The sequence below is a fragment of the Hakea prostrata genome, chromosome 3, assembly GCF_041222555.1.
Source record: "Hakea prostrata isolate BN-2017 chromosome 3, UWA_Hpros_2, whole genome shotgun sequence".
Taxonomy (NCBI): domain Eukaryota; kingdom Viridiplantae; phylum Streptophyta; class Magnoliopsida; order Proteales; family Proteaceae; genus Hakea; species Hakea prostrata.
In genome coordinates, this window is record NC_142602.1 from 36219629 (window position 1) to 36238289 (window position 18661).

The 18661-nt window shown below is 37.7% G+C and overlaps 2 protein-coding genes across 13 annotated transcripts; one reads left to right on the forward strand and one right to left on the reverse strand.

Annotated features, from left to right (window-relative positions):
• The first annotated feature begins 860 nt into the window (after nucleotides 1-860).
• LOC149022173 (DNA topoisomerase 2-like) lies at nucleotides 861-7631 on the forward strand. 9 transcript variants are annotated; one of them, XM_089150338.1, is made up of 6 exons: nucleotides 861-1065; nucleotides 3371-4383; nucleotides 4469-4847; nucleotides 6354-6445; nucleotides 6702-6778; nucleotides 6875-7631. In XM_089150338.1, exon 6 carries the CDS (start codon nucleotides 6877-6879, stop codon nucleotides 7339-7341), a length of 465 nt encoding a protein of 154 aa, XP_089006464.1. In that variant the 5' UTR covers nucleotides 861-1065; nucleotides 3371-4383; nucleotides 4469-4847; nucleotides 6354-6445; nucleotides 6702-6778; nucleotides 6875-6876; the 3' UTR covers nucleotides 7342-7631. The 9 variants fall into 9 exon arrangements, 8 of the variants coding, with proteins under 8 accessions (XP_089006464.1, XP_089006466.1, XP_089006468.1 ...); XM_089150340.1 differs by having other exon boundaries at nucleotides 3737-4383; XM_089150342.1 differs by having other exon boundaries at nucleotides 4178-4383.
• A 3117-nt stretch (nucleotides 7632-10748) lies between these two features.
• On the reverse strand, nucleotides 10749-17530 carry LOC149022174 (putative beta-1,3-galactosyltransferase 2). 4 transcript variants are annotated; one of them, XM_089150346.1, is made up of 7 exons: nucleotides 16552-17530; nucleotides 15646-15751; nucleotides 15401-15462; nucleotides 14980-15191; nucleotides 14800-14863; nucleotides 11469-11515; nucleotides 10749-11345 (listed from the first exon to the last, which is right to left on the reverse strand). In XM_089150346.1, exons 1-7 carry the CDS (start codon nucleotides 16662-16664, stop codon nucleotides 11287-11289), a joined length of 663 nt encoding a protein of 220 aa, XP_089006472.1. In that variant the 5' UTR covers nucleotides 16665-17530; the 3' UTR covers nucleotides 10749-11286. The 4 variants fall into 4 exon arrangements, with proteins under 4 accessions (XP_089006472.1, XP_089006471.1, XP_089006473.1 ...); XM_089150345.1 differs by having other exon boundaries at nucleotides 10753-11345; nucleotides 15401-15465; nucleotides 16552-17527; XM_089150348.1 differs by having other exon boundaries at nucleotides 11330-11345; nucleotides 11469-11499; nucleotides 15401-15465; nucleotides 16552-17524.
• Nucleotides 17531-18661: the final 1131 nt, after the last annotated feature.

An 18661-nucleotide genomic window follows, 5' to 3' on the forward strand; every position in this document is an offset into this window, starting at 1 on the left:
ATAATCAAAACTTGTCCAAATAAAACAAGATGCTCCAAAGCAATTTTAGAGATGCAACCACCATATTACCATTGACCTAACTTTTAGAAACAATGACTGCAAGGTGAAGATTGCTTCTTGGTTGTCACTCCCGCCTGTATAGATAATCAATTCTTTGAGATAGCTTCTACAAGATGTTGCTCGAAAGAACTTTTGATTTCCTTGTCACTAAACGTAAACATCAAAGACAAAACGTAAACCTCATAGAGGCATCCCAATTGTATCATATCATACTATCATGCTATAATATAGTAGTACAAACTCAGTTTTGATAATTATTTCGTACAATCAAAATAGTCATCCCATGTGTACGCACTTTCTCACCCACTAATCCTGAGGAGACACACGTACACTACTAACAAATGATCATGAATGACGTTGTCCTACTAGTCCAGAGGCCTCCCCAAATGAAGTAGGACAATGTCATTCATGGTCTATGTCCACTCCGGCGTGTGGGGGCAAGGGGGGGGGGGGGAAAACCCCTGAGGGGGGGGGCGTTGCTATAGTCAAGTGTAATAAATGCGCTTGACGGTTAAGCGCACCGTCCGACGTAAGCGCACCGTCCGATTAGATCGGACGGTGCGCTTTATCCCTCGTATAAAAAATTGTAAACCTCATTAAAGCGTGGGTTTTGGTGCTGACGGTTCGGTCTAACATAACCCAACGGTTCAAGTTGGTTTGTTTTGTTGGGTTTTGTAGTGGTATTGCATACAGTTTGTTGAATACGTTTTAATAATACAGTCAAACCAAATACGTATCCAAAAATGAAATCACGCAATGTACAGATCGGGGCTCAAATTCAAATTTGAAAATCACACAAAAGGTGCAGCAGCTTTCACACAAACCTTTCGAGCTCTGAGGATCGAAGGAGAGAAGAAGAAGCACCGTTGAAATCACCAGTTTTCACCCCGCCCACTGTCATCTATGACCGATTCCGTCTGAAGATCGAAGGAGAAGAAGAAGAGGAAGCAGAGGAGAAGACGAGTTGAACTCGTGTTTTGTTTCATTTTGAACGGTGTGTATCAGGTAAGACTTACAGTCCAAGGTCGTTCATTTAATCCCTTTCCCCAGGCTTCTTCGCATATCTCCTGGTTTGTTTTTAGGGTTTACGGTCGCATATCTCCTGGTTTCCCATGTGAAAGAGTTAGTCGTTTTCTGCATCAGCTTTAAAGTAGCTAATAGGTCTGTTTAATACCTTTAATCAAAAGTTGCTGCAAGTATTATACTAGTGTAATGCCTTTGTTTTTCCTTGAAACGATTTAATCATCCATAAGTTTTTACTGTTATTGCGGGAAGAAAATAATGTTATTTGAAACGCTTCTGAAGCATGACTGGTTGTTTCATTTGATGTGATTTATGACCAAATGGCTGACTTCTCTTTGCCAACCCTGTTTGGCAACCCAATCCAAAAACCAGCAAACAATACAATACTGAAATACAAAAAGAAAAAGAAAAATAAGACTTGCCAGTTGTAGTGCCTCCTATAGAATTTGAAGTAAGGAATACGGGATTGTTCATCGCCAATATTTTGGGATTGATATTTGATAGTGCAGTTGCATTAGACATTAATCCTGTATGAGCATGGGAGACCCCTAAGTTCTGGTGGCAGTCCAATGGGCTGAGATTGATGTGCCTAGTTATATTATAGGCTGGGAACTTTTGTTGCATGGTGAACCTAATTTGTGAACTCATAAAATGAGGATACTTAACACATGGGCTTAGTGGTTCAGTGGCTGAGTTAGATTAAGTTATTTAATAGTTTGTTGGAGTTCTATCTTGAGTTTACTTGCTTTATTGAGTGTATTAGAATGATCAGGGATCTTTTTTATGAGTCGATTAGAAGGTATTTATATGTGCCATACAAACCCTCAGATGATTTGCATAGAATAAATGAGCCTTTTTTTGAGGTTTTATGGGGGGGGGGGGGGGGTGGGTAGAATTTTCTAAGAGTTTTGATGCTGTGGAGTTGTGCAGGCAAATTGTTTCCTCAAAAATGCAGATTGATCTTTTCTCTTTTTGGTTCTTTTTCATTCATCTGATTTCTTCCCTTAACAACACAGTTGCTTCTGTAATTCAAATTTTACCACCGATTATTGGGCCTATTTACATTTAAGATGCATAGTCTGAATTTTGAGATTGCATTAATTAGTGGTTTGGTTGTCCAGTTCCAACGTTCTAATTTCCAGTTGATCATTTTGGACTGAATTATCCACGTTGTCCTAGTTCCACTGCCCTTATAAGTTGATTTTTTTCCCTTTAATTTTGGTTGTCTTGGTTTTTTATACTCATCTGAATTGGCAGAGGTTTTTTTTTCTTCTAATTACCATTTGATCATTGGACTAAATGATGCACATTGTCCTAGTTCCAACATCCTTGTAAGTTGATTTTTTACTTTTTCTTTTGGGTTTTTGTTTTGTTTTTTTATACACATCTGAATTGGGCTGAGGGGCTTATTTCTCCATGCAACATATTGTTTTTGGGCTTCAACTTTCATGAAGTAGAGTGAGACGTGGGTTCTTGGTACCACCTAACTTGTAATATGCTAGACCCTGCTTGATTTTCTATATATGTTGATTTTCCTTTTGTTGGATACTTGATTGGTTTAGGTGTATTTTGCCCTTTTTATCCATGTCTGGGTATTTCATTTTCTTTAATTTCCCCCTTCTAATATTGAACCTCACTTCAACATGCACCTATTGAAGTCCTTAGATATGTTGATTTTGTGCGTGATGCAATATCAGTCCTAATACATTTGACTTACATGTTGGCTAAATTGCATTGACCTTGATTTAGAGAACAATAAGACAGAAATACTGAACACAATAACTAAAGAACCAACCAGCTGAAGAGGCTAAAAAACTGGTAAAAAGTTTGCCTACACTGTTAGACAAGAACCAGAATAGGTCTAAGCCCCTTCAGGTTCAAATTTAAATATTCAAAGAACAAGAAAGACATAAATGAAATCCCAAATAGATCAATGGGACTCAAATTAGATAGAAGAGAATGATGACATCTCAAATTAATAATCATGAGCGAACCAGAGAAATACATAATATAATCCTTAGGATCAGTGTCTTTGGTTTCAAAACCCTAACTTAATTCAGAAGTAGCCCACAAAGAACCAGTGTACATTAGTATCATTAATAGTTGCTATACATCATCAATAACATAAGTAAATTAGAAGTTGACGGTAAACAACAAAACAGAAGGCTGACCTCGAATTTGAAGGTAAGTGCTGCAGTTTAATCCAGTTGGATCGATCGGGCTCTTGGAGGATTTAATCAACCCTCCAAATATCGCTGTTGATTTAGGGTTTCTGCTCCTTTTCCAGCTCTCAATCCAGATGAGTGGGTTGAATTTAAGCTACAGGAAAGTGCAAGGGTCAGCTACAACACAAAGTTGTTCAGGTTAATCTTCATTTCTTGATCTTACTTCTCAATTCCTATAAAAGGAGTTTTATTATGTCTTATAAACTTGGGAACCCAAGGCTTTTGCAACTTGATTGACGGATTTACTTCCAAAGCTTATACCAAGTGTAAAGGTCTATGTGCCCTTTGAAGTACAAAAGATGGATGCATTTGGCTGAATAATTCAATAGTGATTGCGTTGGGTAAAATTGACTGGCTTGAATCATTTCTTCACTGTACATTAGTAATACTTCCTGCACTTTTTGATTCTTTTTCTGCTATCAACATAGGATAATTGGTGATCATGTAAGGAGAGAAGAGGATGAAGGAAAAGCCAAGAGTTACTCAAATTGTTGTGCAAAGAAAATATTTAGTGCTCATATGTGGTTGGCAAAATCTTTAAATGCAGCTGATGTCTAAGTAGGATTTGTGCAACTGAGTATAAGTTATTAGGTCAGGGATTTGTCATTGGGTTGTAAAGGAGTGGATATTTGTTGGATGTAGCAAATCACTACAAGAAAAAATAGCGTTGATTGTCGTTTAATTAGGGTTTGTTCTTCTCTTTCGGTCTATATACTTTTTCTACCTTGAGAGAATAGTTTATCCAATGGCGTCAAGCACTTGAAGGTTCATCAAATGTGTTACTGGAAGGTATGCAATTGGCCTGTTTTAATAATCATTTTGACTTCATGTCCCATCTCAATTATAATCACATTTTGTTATCTGGGCAGGGGTTGGGTACTAGCACATCAAAAGAAGGCAAGGAATATTTCAAAGATCTTCAGAAGAACAAGAAGGATTTTTTATGGGCAGATGAGCAAGATGGAGAAGCCATCGAGCTTGCATTCAGCAAGAAGAAGATTGAAGCAAGGAAGAGCTGGCTCAGGCAATTTGAGGTTTAATCATCTCAGTGATCCACATTGACGACATTGAAAAAGTAAAGATATTAATTAACAGCATTTGGAAGTTAGGAATTGTATATCCACCAAATTAAGATGTTGCCGTTCTTTCTCGTTTTGCAGCCTGGTACTTACCTTGATCAGAAAGAGAAGCTAATAAAGTACAGTGATTTTGTCAACAAGGAGCTGATATTGTTTTCCATGGCTGATCTGCAAAGATCAATCCCGTCTATGGTGGATGGTCTGAAACCAGGCCAACGGAAGATTCTGTTTTGATTTGTAGGCCTGAATAAAAAAAAGGAAAAACTGTGCAGAAGAAAAGGTGTGCCTTATGGACCGTAGAAGAGTGATTTACTTACGAAGATGGTTTGATTTGCAGAAATTTTCTGCAGAATACGAATCCAGGAATGGTTGTTTGTGTTAGTTTTTCGGCAAGGATCTGATGCAATGCCTATAAAGCAGGAAGAAGACCAGGTGATGGGAGATATGGCTAGTGTTGCAGGTATGTTGAAGAGTTTAGGGGTTCTGTGTGTTGCAGGTATGTTGAAGAGTTTAGGGGTTCTGTGTGTTTTTCTCATACATTATAGGCTATTGACTAGGGATGATGTTGAAGTTAAGGGTTGAAATCTTTGGGAGAAGTTGGATTCGTTTGTATTAGAGTGCTTGTATTAGTTCTGTCAATATATTGATCGAACTCTTTTCTTGAGTATGCTTATTATCAAATTGCCCTTATTTGAACCACCACTATAATTAAGAGGTAAGTTTTGTAAATTCATGTAATTTTTTTAATATACTTGGAATCCAGATTTTTTTTTTTTAATCCTATTCATGATGTTTGATCATTAAGAAGAAATATATGATGAGATTTGCTCATCATCCTTGATGAGTTATAAGTCTGCCATCATCCTTGATTTCCTGTATGGAAGGCATAGGATCAATAGATCCTCCAATTCACCCAATCCTAGAGCTGGGGTCATTGTATGATTAGGTTGGTGTTCACAAAACTCCATATGTTGTTAGGTTCTTAGAGTCTTGCTTATTAGGCTTGGTGCAATTCCTTGCTGATGTGTCTCTCATGATTATTGATGTCATGTTCTATGCTTTGTGTTTTTTTTTTTCTTTTTCCTGGATGAATACTCATTTCTGTGTTTATTTTGTGAACAATTTATATATCTTCATGAGGGATTTAGAACTCTCAAAACCCCAAGTTTAGATAGGAACATCACAGCTGCAAAACATAATTTATGGCTGGACAGCAGTGGTAGTGTGGCATTGGCAATGACAGAGGCAGCTATAGTACTGATGGGTATAGTTGGAACTATTGAACTAGCTTTCACAAATTTAATTTACAATAATGATTGGAGTTCAATATACAAATTTTTAAAATGTTGGGTATCTCAATTATTACCCTGTTATTTTCTCAATTTAAGTAGTTGATTTCTGATTATGTTAAGAGTGAGGATGTAATAAAATATTTCAGTTAGCATCATAGGGAAGTTTTATGGAGGACTGGACTGTTGATTATTCTCTCCAACTGCGCTTCATTCATTCTCAGTAGTCTGTCAGTGCCCTTGTTTTTAATTAGTTGCTTTGTCAGATATCAGATGTAATGGCTTGGTATAAAGTATTCAGTCTACATTATGGCTATTATAAAATTCAAATGGTTTTGGTATAGTTCAATAGGTTTACAACAGAATGCAGTCTGTTCCATTTTTAGTTTTGTTTCTTTTCAGCTACCAAGTTGGGTGTGGGATCATGGAATGCTTGTACGATTATCTCATGCTTCGAAGTTGTTATGGAATTTAAAGAAGGTGTTTCGTTGAAATTTTGTTGGGTATATTTTGATTTGATTATTATCACACCAGTCCATTGATGTATTTATGCACTGAAGATATCTACCTTACTATTACTCTTTGAACTTGCTACTTTAGCAATGCTGCTAATTAATGCACATAAATGTATATCTGGGTGTCTTGGTAATAACATATCTTGGTGGCTTGTTTTATAGGTAGCTTTTAATAGGAAAACCTCCACCCCAAGTGTAACTCTTGAAGGTGATATATTTCACCTAAGTGGTCTTTTGACTGGTGGTAGTCTCAAGTAAGTTCTCAACCTACTGTTCTTCATCTACCTTATTTATGCGACGCTCTTCCTTGTATTTTCCCTCTTAATGGTAGCTTAAATATCACAGATGATTGTCTTTTAATTTTACTTTGATGAAGTAGTTGAAATGATCTTGTTGCTGTAGTCTTCCCTAAATGTCTGATTTTGGTATGAATGAATGCTATACTTGGTCAACAGATGTTTTCTTCAAATTGTTACCGTCTTATCTAACTTTAAATCAACAACTTTGTAGAGGTGGAGGTGAATTGTTGAGGCAACTACATACATTGGCAGCATATAATCTTGAATCCTCACCAGAACTGTCAACAGGTACCACATTGATTCTAGAATTCAGTAGAATAATTTTGGTTCCTCCCATAATCACAGACTCCCATTATAACTTCTCCTTTATTCTTCTTTTCACAGAAATGGAGACAGAAGCAACCAAAGCACCCCCGGCACAGGGGAAGAAAAAACCAGGAAAGAGGGGTGCCAGTAAAACCAATGCCACCACAAAGAAGCGTGGACAGGCCAACAAACCACCTACTCTGTTAAATCCGAAGCTAATAACAGAGATTCTGAAGCCTGCTGAAAATGCAGGGGTGTCACCTGAGAAGAAAGTAAGGAAAATGAGAGCCTCCCCATTTAACAAGAAGAGTGGTTCTGTCATGGGCAAGGTTGGAGGAATAAGCACTACTGAAGAATTGAGTCCTGCTTCTGAAGATTCCAATGGGGAGAGTGAGGTTCAGGTTGATGCTGTGTCACCTCCATCTAGGCCAACACCACAAAGGGCTACCCGGGGTAAGACCACGTATGTGATCAGTGATTCAGAGAGCGAGGAAGAACCTGCTAGTGATTCTGATTTTGAGGATAATGAAGAAGATTCTGATTAATTCTTAATTTCTTTGGTCACCTCAGAAAGACTAAAGCAGGTTTCAAATCTTATTGGTTGTGAAACAAGTTTGAAACCTGCTTATCTTGTAATCTACATTCTTATCTAGTGGATCTAATAAAACTTCTCCCTTCAACTAATTACCATGAAAAATAAGATTTTGAATAATAACAATGGCAGGTTGTATGTGGTACTTGTGATTGTACCTTGCCCTAGAGGTGTATGGGTTCAAAATGGTGTGTTGGAAAGAAACATAACTCATTTGTAATAAGTTGTTTATGCTTTAATTTTTGCGTGTAATGTCCCATCTCAATATTAGAGCGAATGAGTGATATGGTTCTCACCACTGCCTATCTAACAAATTATGTGGTTGCAGTTGTTTGCCATGGACCTACATTGCCTTCATACACTTTCATACACTTTCGATTGTCAAAAATTATGAAATCCCACAAATTTATCATTTTAGATGTTTGGGGTCAAATGTACATGAGAAATGTGATGTAGAGGAAGATGTTGTGTAGAGTATGAAAATTGGATGAGCCAACTGAGAGACGCCTCCTATGTTCTATGTGATCCACATTTCCTATAAAGCTTAAATCAATTCATTTAACATTTTAAATATTTTGTTTCAAATACAGTTTAAATTTAACTTGTCTCCAATGAACAAAGTGAGTTAAGCCGTCGAATGTGATGTCTTTTTGTTTAGAACACTTTGGAGGAAATGGACATACTTTGAAATTACGTTCCTTTTTAAACGGAATGATGACAAGGAGTCGTTCCGTTTAAACAGAAACCATTCTGTTTCGTCTATTGGTCTTATGAAACGGAGTAGTTCCGTTTAAACATAAACCATTCCGTTTTATCTATAGAGGATGACGAAACGAGTCGTTCCATATAAAAAGGCACGATTCCGTTTCGTCTATGGGTCTTATAAAATGGAATAATTATGTTTCGTCTATTTTAAAACGGATTGGTTCCGTTTAAAAAGGAACCACTCCGTTTGGTAAATTAGTCTTCCGAAACGGAGTGGTTCTGTTTAAAAAGGAACCAGCCCGTTTCGTCTGTGAGTCTTATGAAACAGAGTGGTTCCTTTTAAAACGGACCCATTCTGTTTCGTCTATGTTAAAACGGATTGGTTCCGTTTAAAAAGGAACCACTCCGTTTCGTAAATGAGTCTTCTGAAATGGAGTGGTTCCGTTTAAAAAGGAACCATTCCGTTTTATCACTGGGTCTTATGAAACGGAGTGGTTCCTTTTAAAAGGGACCCATTCCGTTTCGTCTATGTTAAAACGGGTTGGTTCCATTTAAAAAGGAACCACTCCGTTTCGTAAATGAGTCTTCTGAAATGGAGTGGTTCCGTTTAAAAAGGAACCATTCCGTTTTATCACTAGGTCTTATGAAACGGAGTGGTTCCTTTTAAAAGGGACCCTATTCCGTTTCGTCTATGTTAAAACGGGTTGGTTCCGTTTAAAAAGGAACCACTCCGTTTCGTAAATGAGTCTTCTGAAATGGAGTGGTTCCGTTTAAAAAGGAACCATTCCGTTTTATCACTGGGTCTTATGAAACGGAGTGGTTCCTTTTAAAAGGGACCCATTCCGTTTCGTCTATGTTAAAACGGGTTGGTTCATTTTAAAAAGGAATCATTCCGTTTGGTAATTAAATCTTCTGAAACGGAGTGGTTCCGTTTAAAAAGGAACCATTCCGTTTTAACACTGGGTCTTATGAAACGGAGTGGTTCCTTTTAAAAGGGACCCATTCCGTTTCGTCTATGTTAAAATGGGTTGGTTCCGTTTAAAAAGGAATCATTCCGCTTTAACACTGGGTCTTATGAAACGGAGTGGTTCCTTTTAAAAGGGACCCATTCCGCTGCGGGGCCTTCCTTCGGTATGTCTAAACGGGTTGGTTCCGTTTAAAAAGGAACCATTCCGTTTGGTAAATGAATCTTCTGAAACGGAGTGGTTCCGTTTAAAAAGGAACCATTCCGTTTTAACACTGGGTCTTATGAAACGGAGTGGTTCCTTTTAAAAGGGACCCATTCCATTTCGTCTATGTTAAAACGGGTTCGTTTAAAAAGGAACCATTCCTTTCGTCTGTGAGTCTTATGAAACGGAGTGGTTCCTTTTAAAAGGGACCCATTCCGTTTCGTCTATGTTAAAACGGGTTGGTTCCATTTAAAAAGGAACCACTCCGTTTGGTAAATGAGTCTTTTGAAATGGAGTGGTTCCGTTTAAGAAGGAACCATTCCGTTTTAACATTGGGTCTTATGAAACGGAGTGGCATGTCCGTGCACAACTTTACATTGGAATAACCACTTCACATACCAAGTTTGGGAAGAAATATATTTTTTTGACTAGTTCGACTAATAAAGAAATCCCAGTACTTGAAATTCTGGAATTTTTATGCTTGTTTGAAACACATCATAAACACGTATTACAATTGATATGACAATAATTGAATATCTACAATAATACATATTTTCGGTAATATTGTTTTACTCCATTACTTACAACCTCGCGGAGGTACAATGTGATCAATCTTTGACATAGATACAGTACATAACAATAAATATGTAATACCCAATCTCTTTACTGTTGTCCTCTTGTCTATGTTACAATACTGAAGTAAGAACGTAGGGCCTTTACATGTTTCTTGAATAAAATACATAATAAGAAAGTAAAAAAACCCAAACAAGAGTGAACAATATTACATGATACAACATTGTGATTCGGTCCAACATTGATTGATTGTGCAATTGATGAGTAAGGGCTCCCCTTACAGCACCCAAATTCACAATATTGCGTAGTGGCTTGTCATATATGCTTTTGGGCAATCTCACCTCATGTCCTCTACTATTCCCACTGTAATACGACGTTGAAGCTCTAGAATGTACGTATGTTGCTGCTTCACTGCCACACATCTGATCTACCCAAATAAAAGAATGTGGATGCTTTTCACCATTTGGGCACCTATAAAATCTACGACGTTGATTTTTTTTTGTGTTTGAAGTCAGCAACAACATCCTCCCTTGCCCACAGTAGCATAATGGAGTGGGTTGCTCCATACTTGTAGAAGACTGGTCTTCATAATTGCATCCACCCATTCCGGATAAAAGAGAACACAACTGCACCAAATTCACAACTCCACAAGCACAATAGTGAATCAAATATGGAGATCTACAATTGTAACCCCTTTCTTAAGACAAATATTTATGATAAAGTATGTCAAAATAAAACATCCAGTATATATGATTAGACAAGCAACCATTTAAGGGATGACCTAAATACCCTTTTCATCAATCAAGCAAAACCCTTTAATTTATGATGACGTTTAAAACTTTAAATGTATGTCCTTATAACTTTCCTTATCCAACTGAACCATTGTACAAAGATGCCCATCTCTTCAACTGTTTTCAAGGTCAATCTCTAAATCAATAGATCCATTTTTGTTTTTCCATTTGGGTTTTCAATTTCATTTAATGAGTATTGGGGATTAAATGAATTGGTGAAGAAGGTAACTTCATAAAAAGGGCACCAGAATTCACTGGATAACGTGCATGCATAATTTGAGGCAGCCCCAAGTTACACAGGAGCACGAAGAAGATAAGAGATCAAGATGGAACCTGGACATTGGCTAAACATAACTCTTAACTTGATAAATTCAGAAAGTACAAAATTAATAACAAATGGATGGCTAGAATTCAAAAAAGATCCATAGAGTCAAAATTGGACCTTCTCTACCACTATGTTTTACAACAGCTCAAATTCTGATCCATCTACAGGTCAATGGTTGGATTTCTGATAAGATGATCTTATTAAAAAAATGACAGAAGAAGAGCACCCCATGAATGAGGCTCTGGCTGCTGCAGGATCTGGGTGAAAGAGGCCCTCCAACAAGGCCAACTGCTAGGCTACCCAACTATGAGCTCTGTACTCCGGAAAGAGCCAAATTATCTATTGCCAATCTTGAACTTTAATGGCAGCTTACTTTCTGAAAGTGATGGAGATCCTGCAATGGGAAAACCAGTAAATAAAATAGCTAGATAGATGAGGCTTAAAATTTAGATAAAATTTCAAGTTTTCAAAACCCAATTGGAAGTACCGAGGAGAGATAATCTTGATTTGTTTTTACCTGTTAATCCTAGAAGGTAGCTGACCCCTAACTGTAATACAAAATACCTATATCAAGCACGCATTTTGATTATCAAATTTCTGATAATAATTTACCCATAACATGAGTAAAGGAAATGAACGAATAATTGATGCATGCAGCATAAAATCAGGCCTTAAGTTCATATTATCCATCACACCTCACATTGAAAAATGATTACTAGAGAAGGGGGTGGGGGTGGGAATTAGGCTTCATTTCAGAATGAATACAGTGCCATTTAAGCATGAATTATAAGTAGTAAGCAAGGGGGGGGGGGGATTAGGCTTCAATTCAGAATGCACAAAACTAGATAATTAAATGTCAAACATATGCCAACGACAAATGGAATACCCAGTTTTCCCTAAGAATTGATGGATGCTTTTTCCTTCCTACAGGGATATTGTTTAGCCAGTTGCACTAGTTAGTATCGAAACTTTTCGTTTCTGATTGCATTTTATTCATCCATGATCAACATCCGGATTGCATTTTCTTCATCCATGATAAACATCTATGGGTAGAACTATACAGTATACATTGAACAGGACCAGACTTCATGCATCCAATATACACCCGGGGCTTTGACCGATGTCTAACTAAAGTCGCTCCAAGTGTTGCTGCAGTAATTTGGAAGGATATATTAAAGGACTAACAAAGAGTACAAAGACAGCATACTTCATGCATCCAATATACACCCGGGGCTTGCTCCTTTTCTTGGGGGGAAGGTTTCTTTCAAATCATCCACACCCGCTTAGCAGTCTAACAGAATGTCACATTAGCAGCAATGTTGGATTCTGTTGTAAACTGAAAAAGTATTGCTGTCCAAAATATCTTTTCATTCATTCACTTATCTATAGATTTACAAATCATGGACTAGAAACAACTTAGAGAAGGAATGGGAGTATAAAACATATTAGGGAAGAAAATAAGAAATAACTACAAACCCTAAAGACACAAGGAGAACAAAGTCCTATTCTAATTAGGACTCCTCTCACAACAGATTCCATACTGTTCCATAACCAAAACAAGATAATGGCATCATGCTTAACCCAATCTCATGCAGGCAGATCAACATTAATAAGGAGAAGCTTGTCTTTTGCCATAATGTAATCTCTGAACTGCCTGAGCCCTAAAGACACAAGGAGAAGAAAGTCCTATTCTAATTAGGACTCCTCTCACAACAGATTCCATACTGTTCCATAACCAAAACAAGATAATGGCATCATGCTTAACCCAGTCTCATGCAGGCAGATCAACATTAATAAGGAGAAGCTTGTCTTTTGCCATAATGTAATCTCTGAACTGCCTGAGCCCATAGCAAGTAGTTGGAATGCCCTTTGAGTTTAAGAGAGGAGATCAGCACATTAACAGAATACATAGTACATTTGGTCTAACCCATGGAAAGAAATTGAATAATAAATTCCAAGAACAACCAAGGACTCTGACAAAAATCAGAGCTGAAAAGCCACCAATAGGCCAGAACCATCAGCCTGAGATCACCCAGAAGGGAGGTAAAAAAAAAATTCTCCAGAAGAACCGTGTCAGATACATTCCATGAGTACTAATAGGAATGATTTACGGAATAATAATAATAGCTGCAAGCAGGTGGCCGCACACCAAAATGGAAGAACCAAAAACAAAAACCAGAAACAAGGAGAAGGTCATTTTAAGCCTGATTACAAGTGCTCTAATACAATGTTAGAATATCAAGGTATTGTAACCAGATCAGTGAAGAATGAGACCTGAGGCTAGAGTTATTGGGCATTCTACTACAGGATCATCCCCTTAACAATTTTACATGACAATAGCTGCATACCTGTGACACTGTAAGGAACCAGACTTAACAATTGGAAAAGCTGATTTGCAGATTAAAGTCCCATAGTGAAGAAATATGGGAAACTTATTGAATTGAGTAGGATGGACAATGAGTTCCCAAGCAAAAGAAATTTAGATGTGCATGTTTAAAAATCCATCAAATTATGAAAAGGGTGCAGCTGCTGCTGGTGGAGCAATGGCAACCCTAAGAACCTAAATACTGAAAGTCATCCCAAGTGCAAGCTCAAGTCCCAAAGCACAGCATGGTAATCCCACGAAACAATCCTCCCAAGGTCCACCCTGCCTTGAACTACAGAAGGATAGGAACTTTACCAGTCTCAGTACAACATACAACATGAATATAATAGCAGTTGCAGGTAAATAACAACAGGAATATCAGGGTCTATTATTTATTCTTTTTTTCTCCCAGTAGAAGAGTTGGCATGTTAAGGATTCCAAGGATATGGATAATTGCCAAACACAGGCAAATTTCAGATCACACTCTTATTACATGGTTTCACACTCATATTCATGCTAAAGAAAAATATAAAATGCAGATCATACTAGGAACTTAGCAAAAGAAATTGGTGCCACGCTGACAACTTCAAATTATGCTACAGAAGAAATTAGTAAAAAAATAATGCAGAACATAGTTAATAATAAACTTGATCAAAGCTATCAACGAAGGAAAAAAAAATAAGGGAGTCAGTCTACCCAAAAGGATCCACCACTCCCAAGTTGACTACACAACTTTCAGAAAACCGTACATGGTTTATGGCCTAAAAGCAAGGTTGCAAAGAAAAAGTATACTCAAAAGCAACTATAATCCTGTACTACATACAAAACTATGAATGAGAAGAAATAAGGATCAACAACATTTTGGACATTATCTATCATAAGCACAAATCAAATGGTATTAAGGGTGATAAAAGCTGTATGACTTTGGAATAGTTCTTTTGTAATTTTTACAAAATTTAAACTAATAAATGTTATGGCAATGCATGAATTATGATACAAAATTTCATGGCATTTAGGATCTCTAAGCATAACAAGGAAAAGCTCAAGAGTTGTGTTCAATTTAAATTTATGATGGTAGCATGCTCATTAGTATAGACTCTTTCTGTCAGAGTTTTCTCAGTTAGTATTGAAATATTCAACAGAGAAAACGAATTTCCTAACAGGGGCTATCATCTCTTTCCCATGTACTTGCGTAGGCAAAGTAACAGGTGTAATCATGCACCTAAATGAGAAAATAACCAACACTACAGGCTCTTGAATTATCTGATTCCTGAGTTTGTAAACATTCTTTACCAAGATAAATATAACAGGGAATGCGTTGCCACTTTTAGTCCTAAGTTCTGATAAATCATACATCTATAGCAATTGCACTAATGATGCAATCAAAATCAAAATCTTCAGTCATAAAAGTTGACAGTGTACAGGTAAAATGTGGAAGTGTATTCATAATAAAATCAGCTTTAGAAGGAAAAAGTCATCCCACCTGTGACCAATAACAAAGCGAATGATGATTCCCTTCTCTTTCTCCAACCTCTTTCTTTTTTCACCTATTTGCACATTTTTGAAAGAACCCGGTGCACTTAATCAGCTATGAGAAAGAAAACGAAGAATAATAGGGAAAACCTAGAAGAGGAAAACAAAAGCAAAAAAAAAATCCACGAACCTTGCAGCATCCAAGTGGCACGAACCGAATCCCTTCGTTTCCGACTGCTAAAAGCAGTATTAATTCCTACAACCATTAAATATTTCCTCTTTCCAGCTGAATTGGATCCCTTTATGCTTTGCGACATAGGGGAGCCATTGAGTATAGATTCCTGGGCAGCCCTTGCAGCAGCTAATTCCATCTCCAGGTTTGAAATTGTTCTGTCCAGTGTTCTGCATTCAATTTGTTGAATGTACATCAGTATCAGACTAAAATCCAAAGCATCATCAATCAGTAAAATGCAGATATTTGTTGTCATGTACATCAGTATCAGACTTGAAATACAAAGCATCTTAAATCAGTAAAATGCAGTTAAAATAGGTGCACGCTAAAATCAAAGAAACAAAGTGATCTGGAAGAGTGGAGAACCATTTTGGCTTACTGTATAGCATGATGAGTCTTTGAAACTTCTCCTATAATGTCCTTTGACCCATGTTTTGTATCCTTCTGACATAAAATGAGAAGAAAAGAAAAAAAAAAAAAAAAAAAAAAGGAAAATGATCAATGTTATCCTCTCTAGTATATGGGGCTGCAAAAATCAATTAATAAAATTAATAAGCAATAGACACACTACAAAGATAATATGAAATACTCGAACGTCTATGTGATAAATATAAATTTACTCACAAATCTAGGCCCACAACCCTCTGTTACTAGCTTTAGCTTGTCATCCTCAGCGCTGTTATTCCTTGTTAGACCCTTTGCTTCAGATATCTCAGGTAGAGCCCAAGTTCTTCCACCAGAAAGACATTGATAAACATGTCATTCATAAGGTAGGCTTGTTTATTATCCAAAAAATAAAAAGATTTCCAAATAAGCAGAAAGTATAACTTGCAGAGGGGAACTTGACAAGAAATAAAAATAAAGAACAGGGGGAAATTAAAGAATTATCATAAATTTAATCAAAAAGAGAGGGGAAAAAAGAAAAGAGAGAGAGAGAGAGAAGGACGTAAATCTAACGCATAAGAGGGATGTCGAACACTTCTTTAGGCCTCGATGTATCCATAGAATTACAACCACTTGCAAATTTGTTAACCACTCCAGAAGAATTTTGAAATGAGTCCAGAGATCCGGAATCTCATATCAGATCTACCCAGCATGTAAGACCGAGCGACAAAATCGCAGCAGAACAGGAAGAAGGAATCAAACTAAGAGAAATAGAAAGCCCAGAAAGAAAATTAAACCGAACCCAATTCAAGGTGCTCATAGAAGAGTCACTACATCAAGGTTGGAAAATTAAAGCTAAAGATAATATGGAAATTAGCGAAGAATTCAAATTAAAATCGAATGTCGTGTGAAACAGTTGGGGGTCAATTTTAAATAAAGTCCCACAAATAAGCTGCAGGTAATCCGGAGAAAAAGAAAATTTCGGTACTAAAGCTGCAGTAGAGACTTCAAAATAAGCATACTTGAGCTTGCTAATCAAAACCCCGAGCAATCCAAAGAAGAAACCCAGTAAAGAAAAGGGGATGGTTGGGAACTCAAGATTCAAGAAACAGAGAAGAAGAAAAAAACCCCAGACGAAGGAAGTACCTGCTAGCGAAGAACATTCCAGCACAAAAGCTGCCAAGACAAAGCAATAAGGTCCATCTCCTACCAACAGCACTTCTGAAAGACGGCTCTGCTGCCTTGCTCTTCGAAGACATTTTGGCTTCGTCCTCTCTGTTACTTCAACCACAGGCTTTTCAAAGAAAAACCCATCTCATACAATTGAAACAGAAACTTTATTAGACTTAATTTCGAAGAACCATGAAGTCACTATTAAAACCGAAGATCAGAATCAAATGGAGAATCTGAAACTGAAATTATGGAACTGGTTTAGATAAATAGAAAGCCAGAGACAGAGGTAGATAGAGAAGAAGAAAAAAGGTTTTTCTCAGTTCTTTCTTTCTTATTTTCACTTTTTTGGGTTCCTTCCAACCTCTGGCTTTCTTTGGCTCCTCTTTGCAGACAAAGGATTTGCAATAGTAGTATGAGATTCCACCAGAAAGAGCAGCGATTACTCCAAATAGAATTCTAAAACCACCAGAATTCGGTTTGGGTCCATCTTTGAATGTATTGTTCAATACAACTGGAGTAGCATTTGATAATCTTCTAAAGAACAGAGCCATTTTCGATCTCCGAGACGAAGAAGAGATGAAATGAGACTCTTCGATCGTGAAGCACAGCAAATAAATGGCGCAGGAACGATCAAGACTTTTGTTCAACCTCCTGTTTCTACTTCTTCTTCTTCTCAAGACTTTCACCGAAAAATACCTTTTTGGGATTCAAGGAGTAGATGTTGACATAGATGACGAGTGTAACCGTTTCGGCTGCTTTGAGACAGATGATGAGTGTAAACGCGTACTAAAGCTCTTTACTCTTCAGCTTCGATCAAAACTGGGAAGCTTTCAACTCGTCTTCTCCTCTGACGGTAAACCCTAAACCACCTCCTGCTTGCTGTTCTTCTTCTTCTCTAGATTTTCAGAGCTCCAAATCGTTCACACGAATGTTAAGATTGGGCGGTGAAAGCCATGGGTTTTGTGTATTTCAAAACATTTTGAAATTCTCAATTGAACCGCTGCTTTTGAGTTTTGAATTCGTATATACGTATTTTGTTTGACTTGTATTTTTTAAATCTAGTACCATGCTGTATGAAATACCACTACATAACCCAACAAAACAAACCAACTCGGACCGCTGGGTCGTTCCTTGGACCGAACCATCAGCACCAACCATCCATTTAATGAGGTTTTGAATATTTTAATGGGAGGATAAAGCGATTTATTGTGCTTGATGGGAGGGGGCCGCCCGCCGGGGGGGGGGCCCCCGGGCGCCCGACAAAAAAGCGCCCCCCCGGGGGGGGCCCCCCAAAAAAAAAAAGCCGGCCCCCCCCCAAACGGCGGCCCACCAAAAAAAAACCCCCGGGGGGGGGGCCCCCCCCAAAAACACCCAAAACCCCCCGCAAACTCCTAACAAGAATCCACCAAATCTGTCCTTACACATACCAACCTAAAACCCGAACGCCACTCAAGAGCAATTCAAAAACTACTCCCCCAACTATTAATATATGTTTTGGAAAGTTAGAGATAAACAAAGGACCACTCTTAAGTCTTAAGAAATGGGACTAACCGACCCTCAATTGTCCACCACCAAAGTACTTTAATAAATAACCCTCCAAAATTATTAAAAAATAAATAAAAAGGACTCTACTCCCAAGAGATGTAATCCCAAAAGCGCCTGGTAGACACTACCAAACTGTTATCCAAAAAAAAAAAAAAGCTGCCAAACTTGAGACCTTCTTGATCATGGGATGCCCAAAATGCAAATCACAAAAACCAGAACGCCCAACCAAAATACATGTGATAAGGAAAAAAATAACATCAAACCAAGTTCAACCACGGTCGGGACCGGTTCAAGGTCAGAACAATAAGTAGCTAAGCATGAAGAAACCGACGGTTATAAGAGAAAACGTGTTCCTGTCAAACTTGGGATACACGATCGTGCCACCAAAGGTAACTGCCACTGACTCCGAAAGAGGGGTAAGAGCCCTAGGATCGAACGGCCATCAAGGAGGAAGATGAAAGCATCTAACGATCGAGAATAATAGATAAAATCTATAAAAACTGAAGGATCGCACATGGTGAACGTAACTGAATCATTT

What these genes read in the sequence shown, in the direction of transcription:
- LOC149022173 (XM_089150338.1), top strand. Translation starts at nt 6,877, where the DNA reads ATGGAGACAGAAGCAACCAAAGCACCCCCGGCACAGGGGAAGAAAAAA.
- LOC149022174 (XM_089150345.1), bottom strand. Translation starts at nt 16,664, where the DNA reads ATGTCTTCGAAGAGCAAGGCAGCAGAGCCGTCTTTCAGAAGTGCTGTT. An exon ending in AGGGTTGTGGGCCTAGATTT is followed by an intron (nt 15,466 to 15,645) that starts GTGAGTAAATTT and finishes ATTTTATGTCAG; the next exon opens with AAGGATACAAAACATGGGTC. An exon ending in CGCTTTGTTATTGGTCACAG is followed by an intron (nt 11,516 to 14,799) that starts GTGGGATGACTT and finishes TGCTTGATATAG; the next exon opens with GTATTTTGTATTACAGTTAG.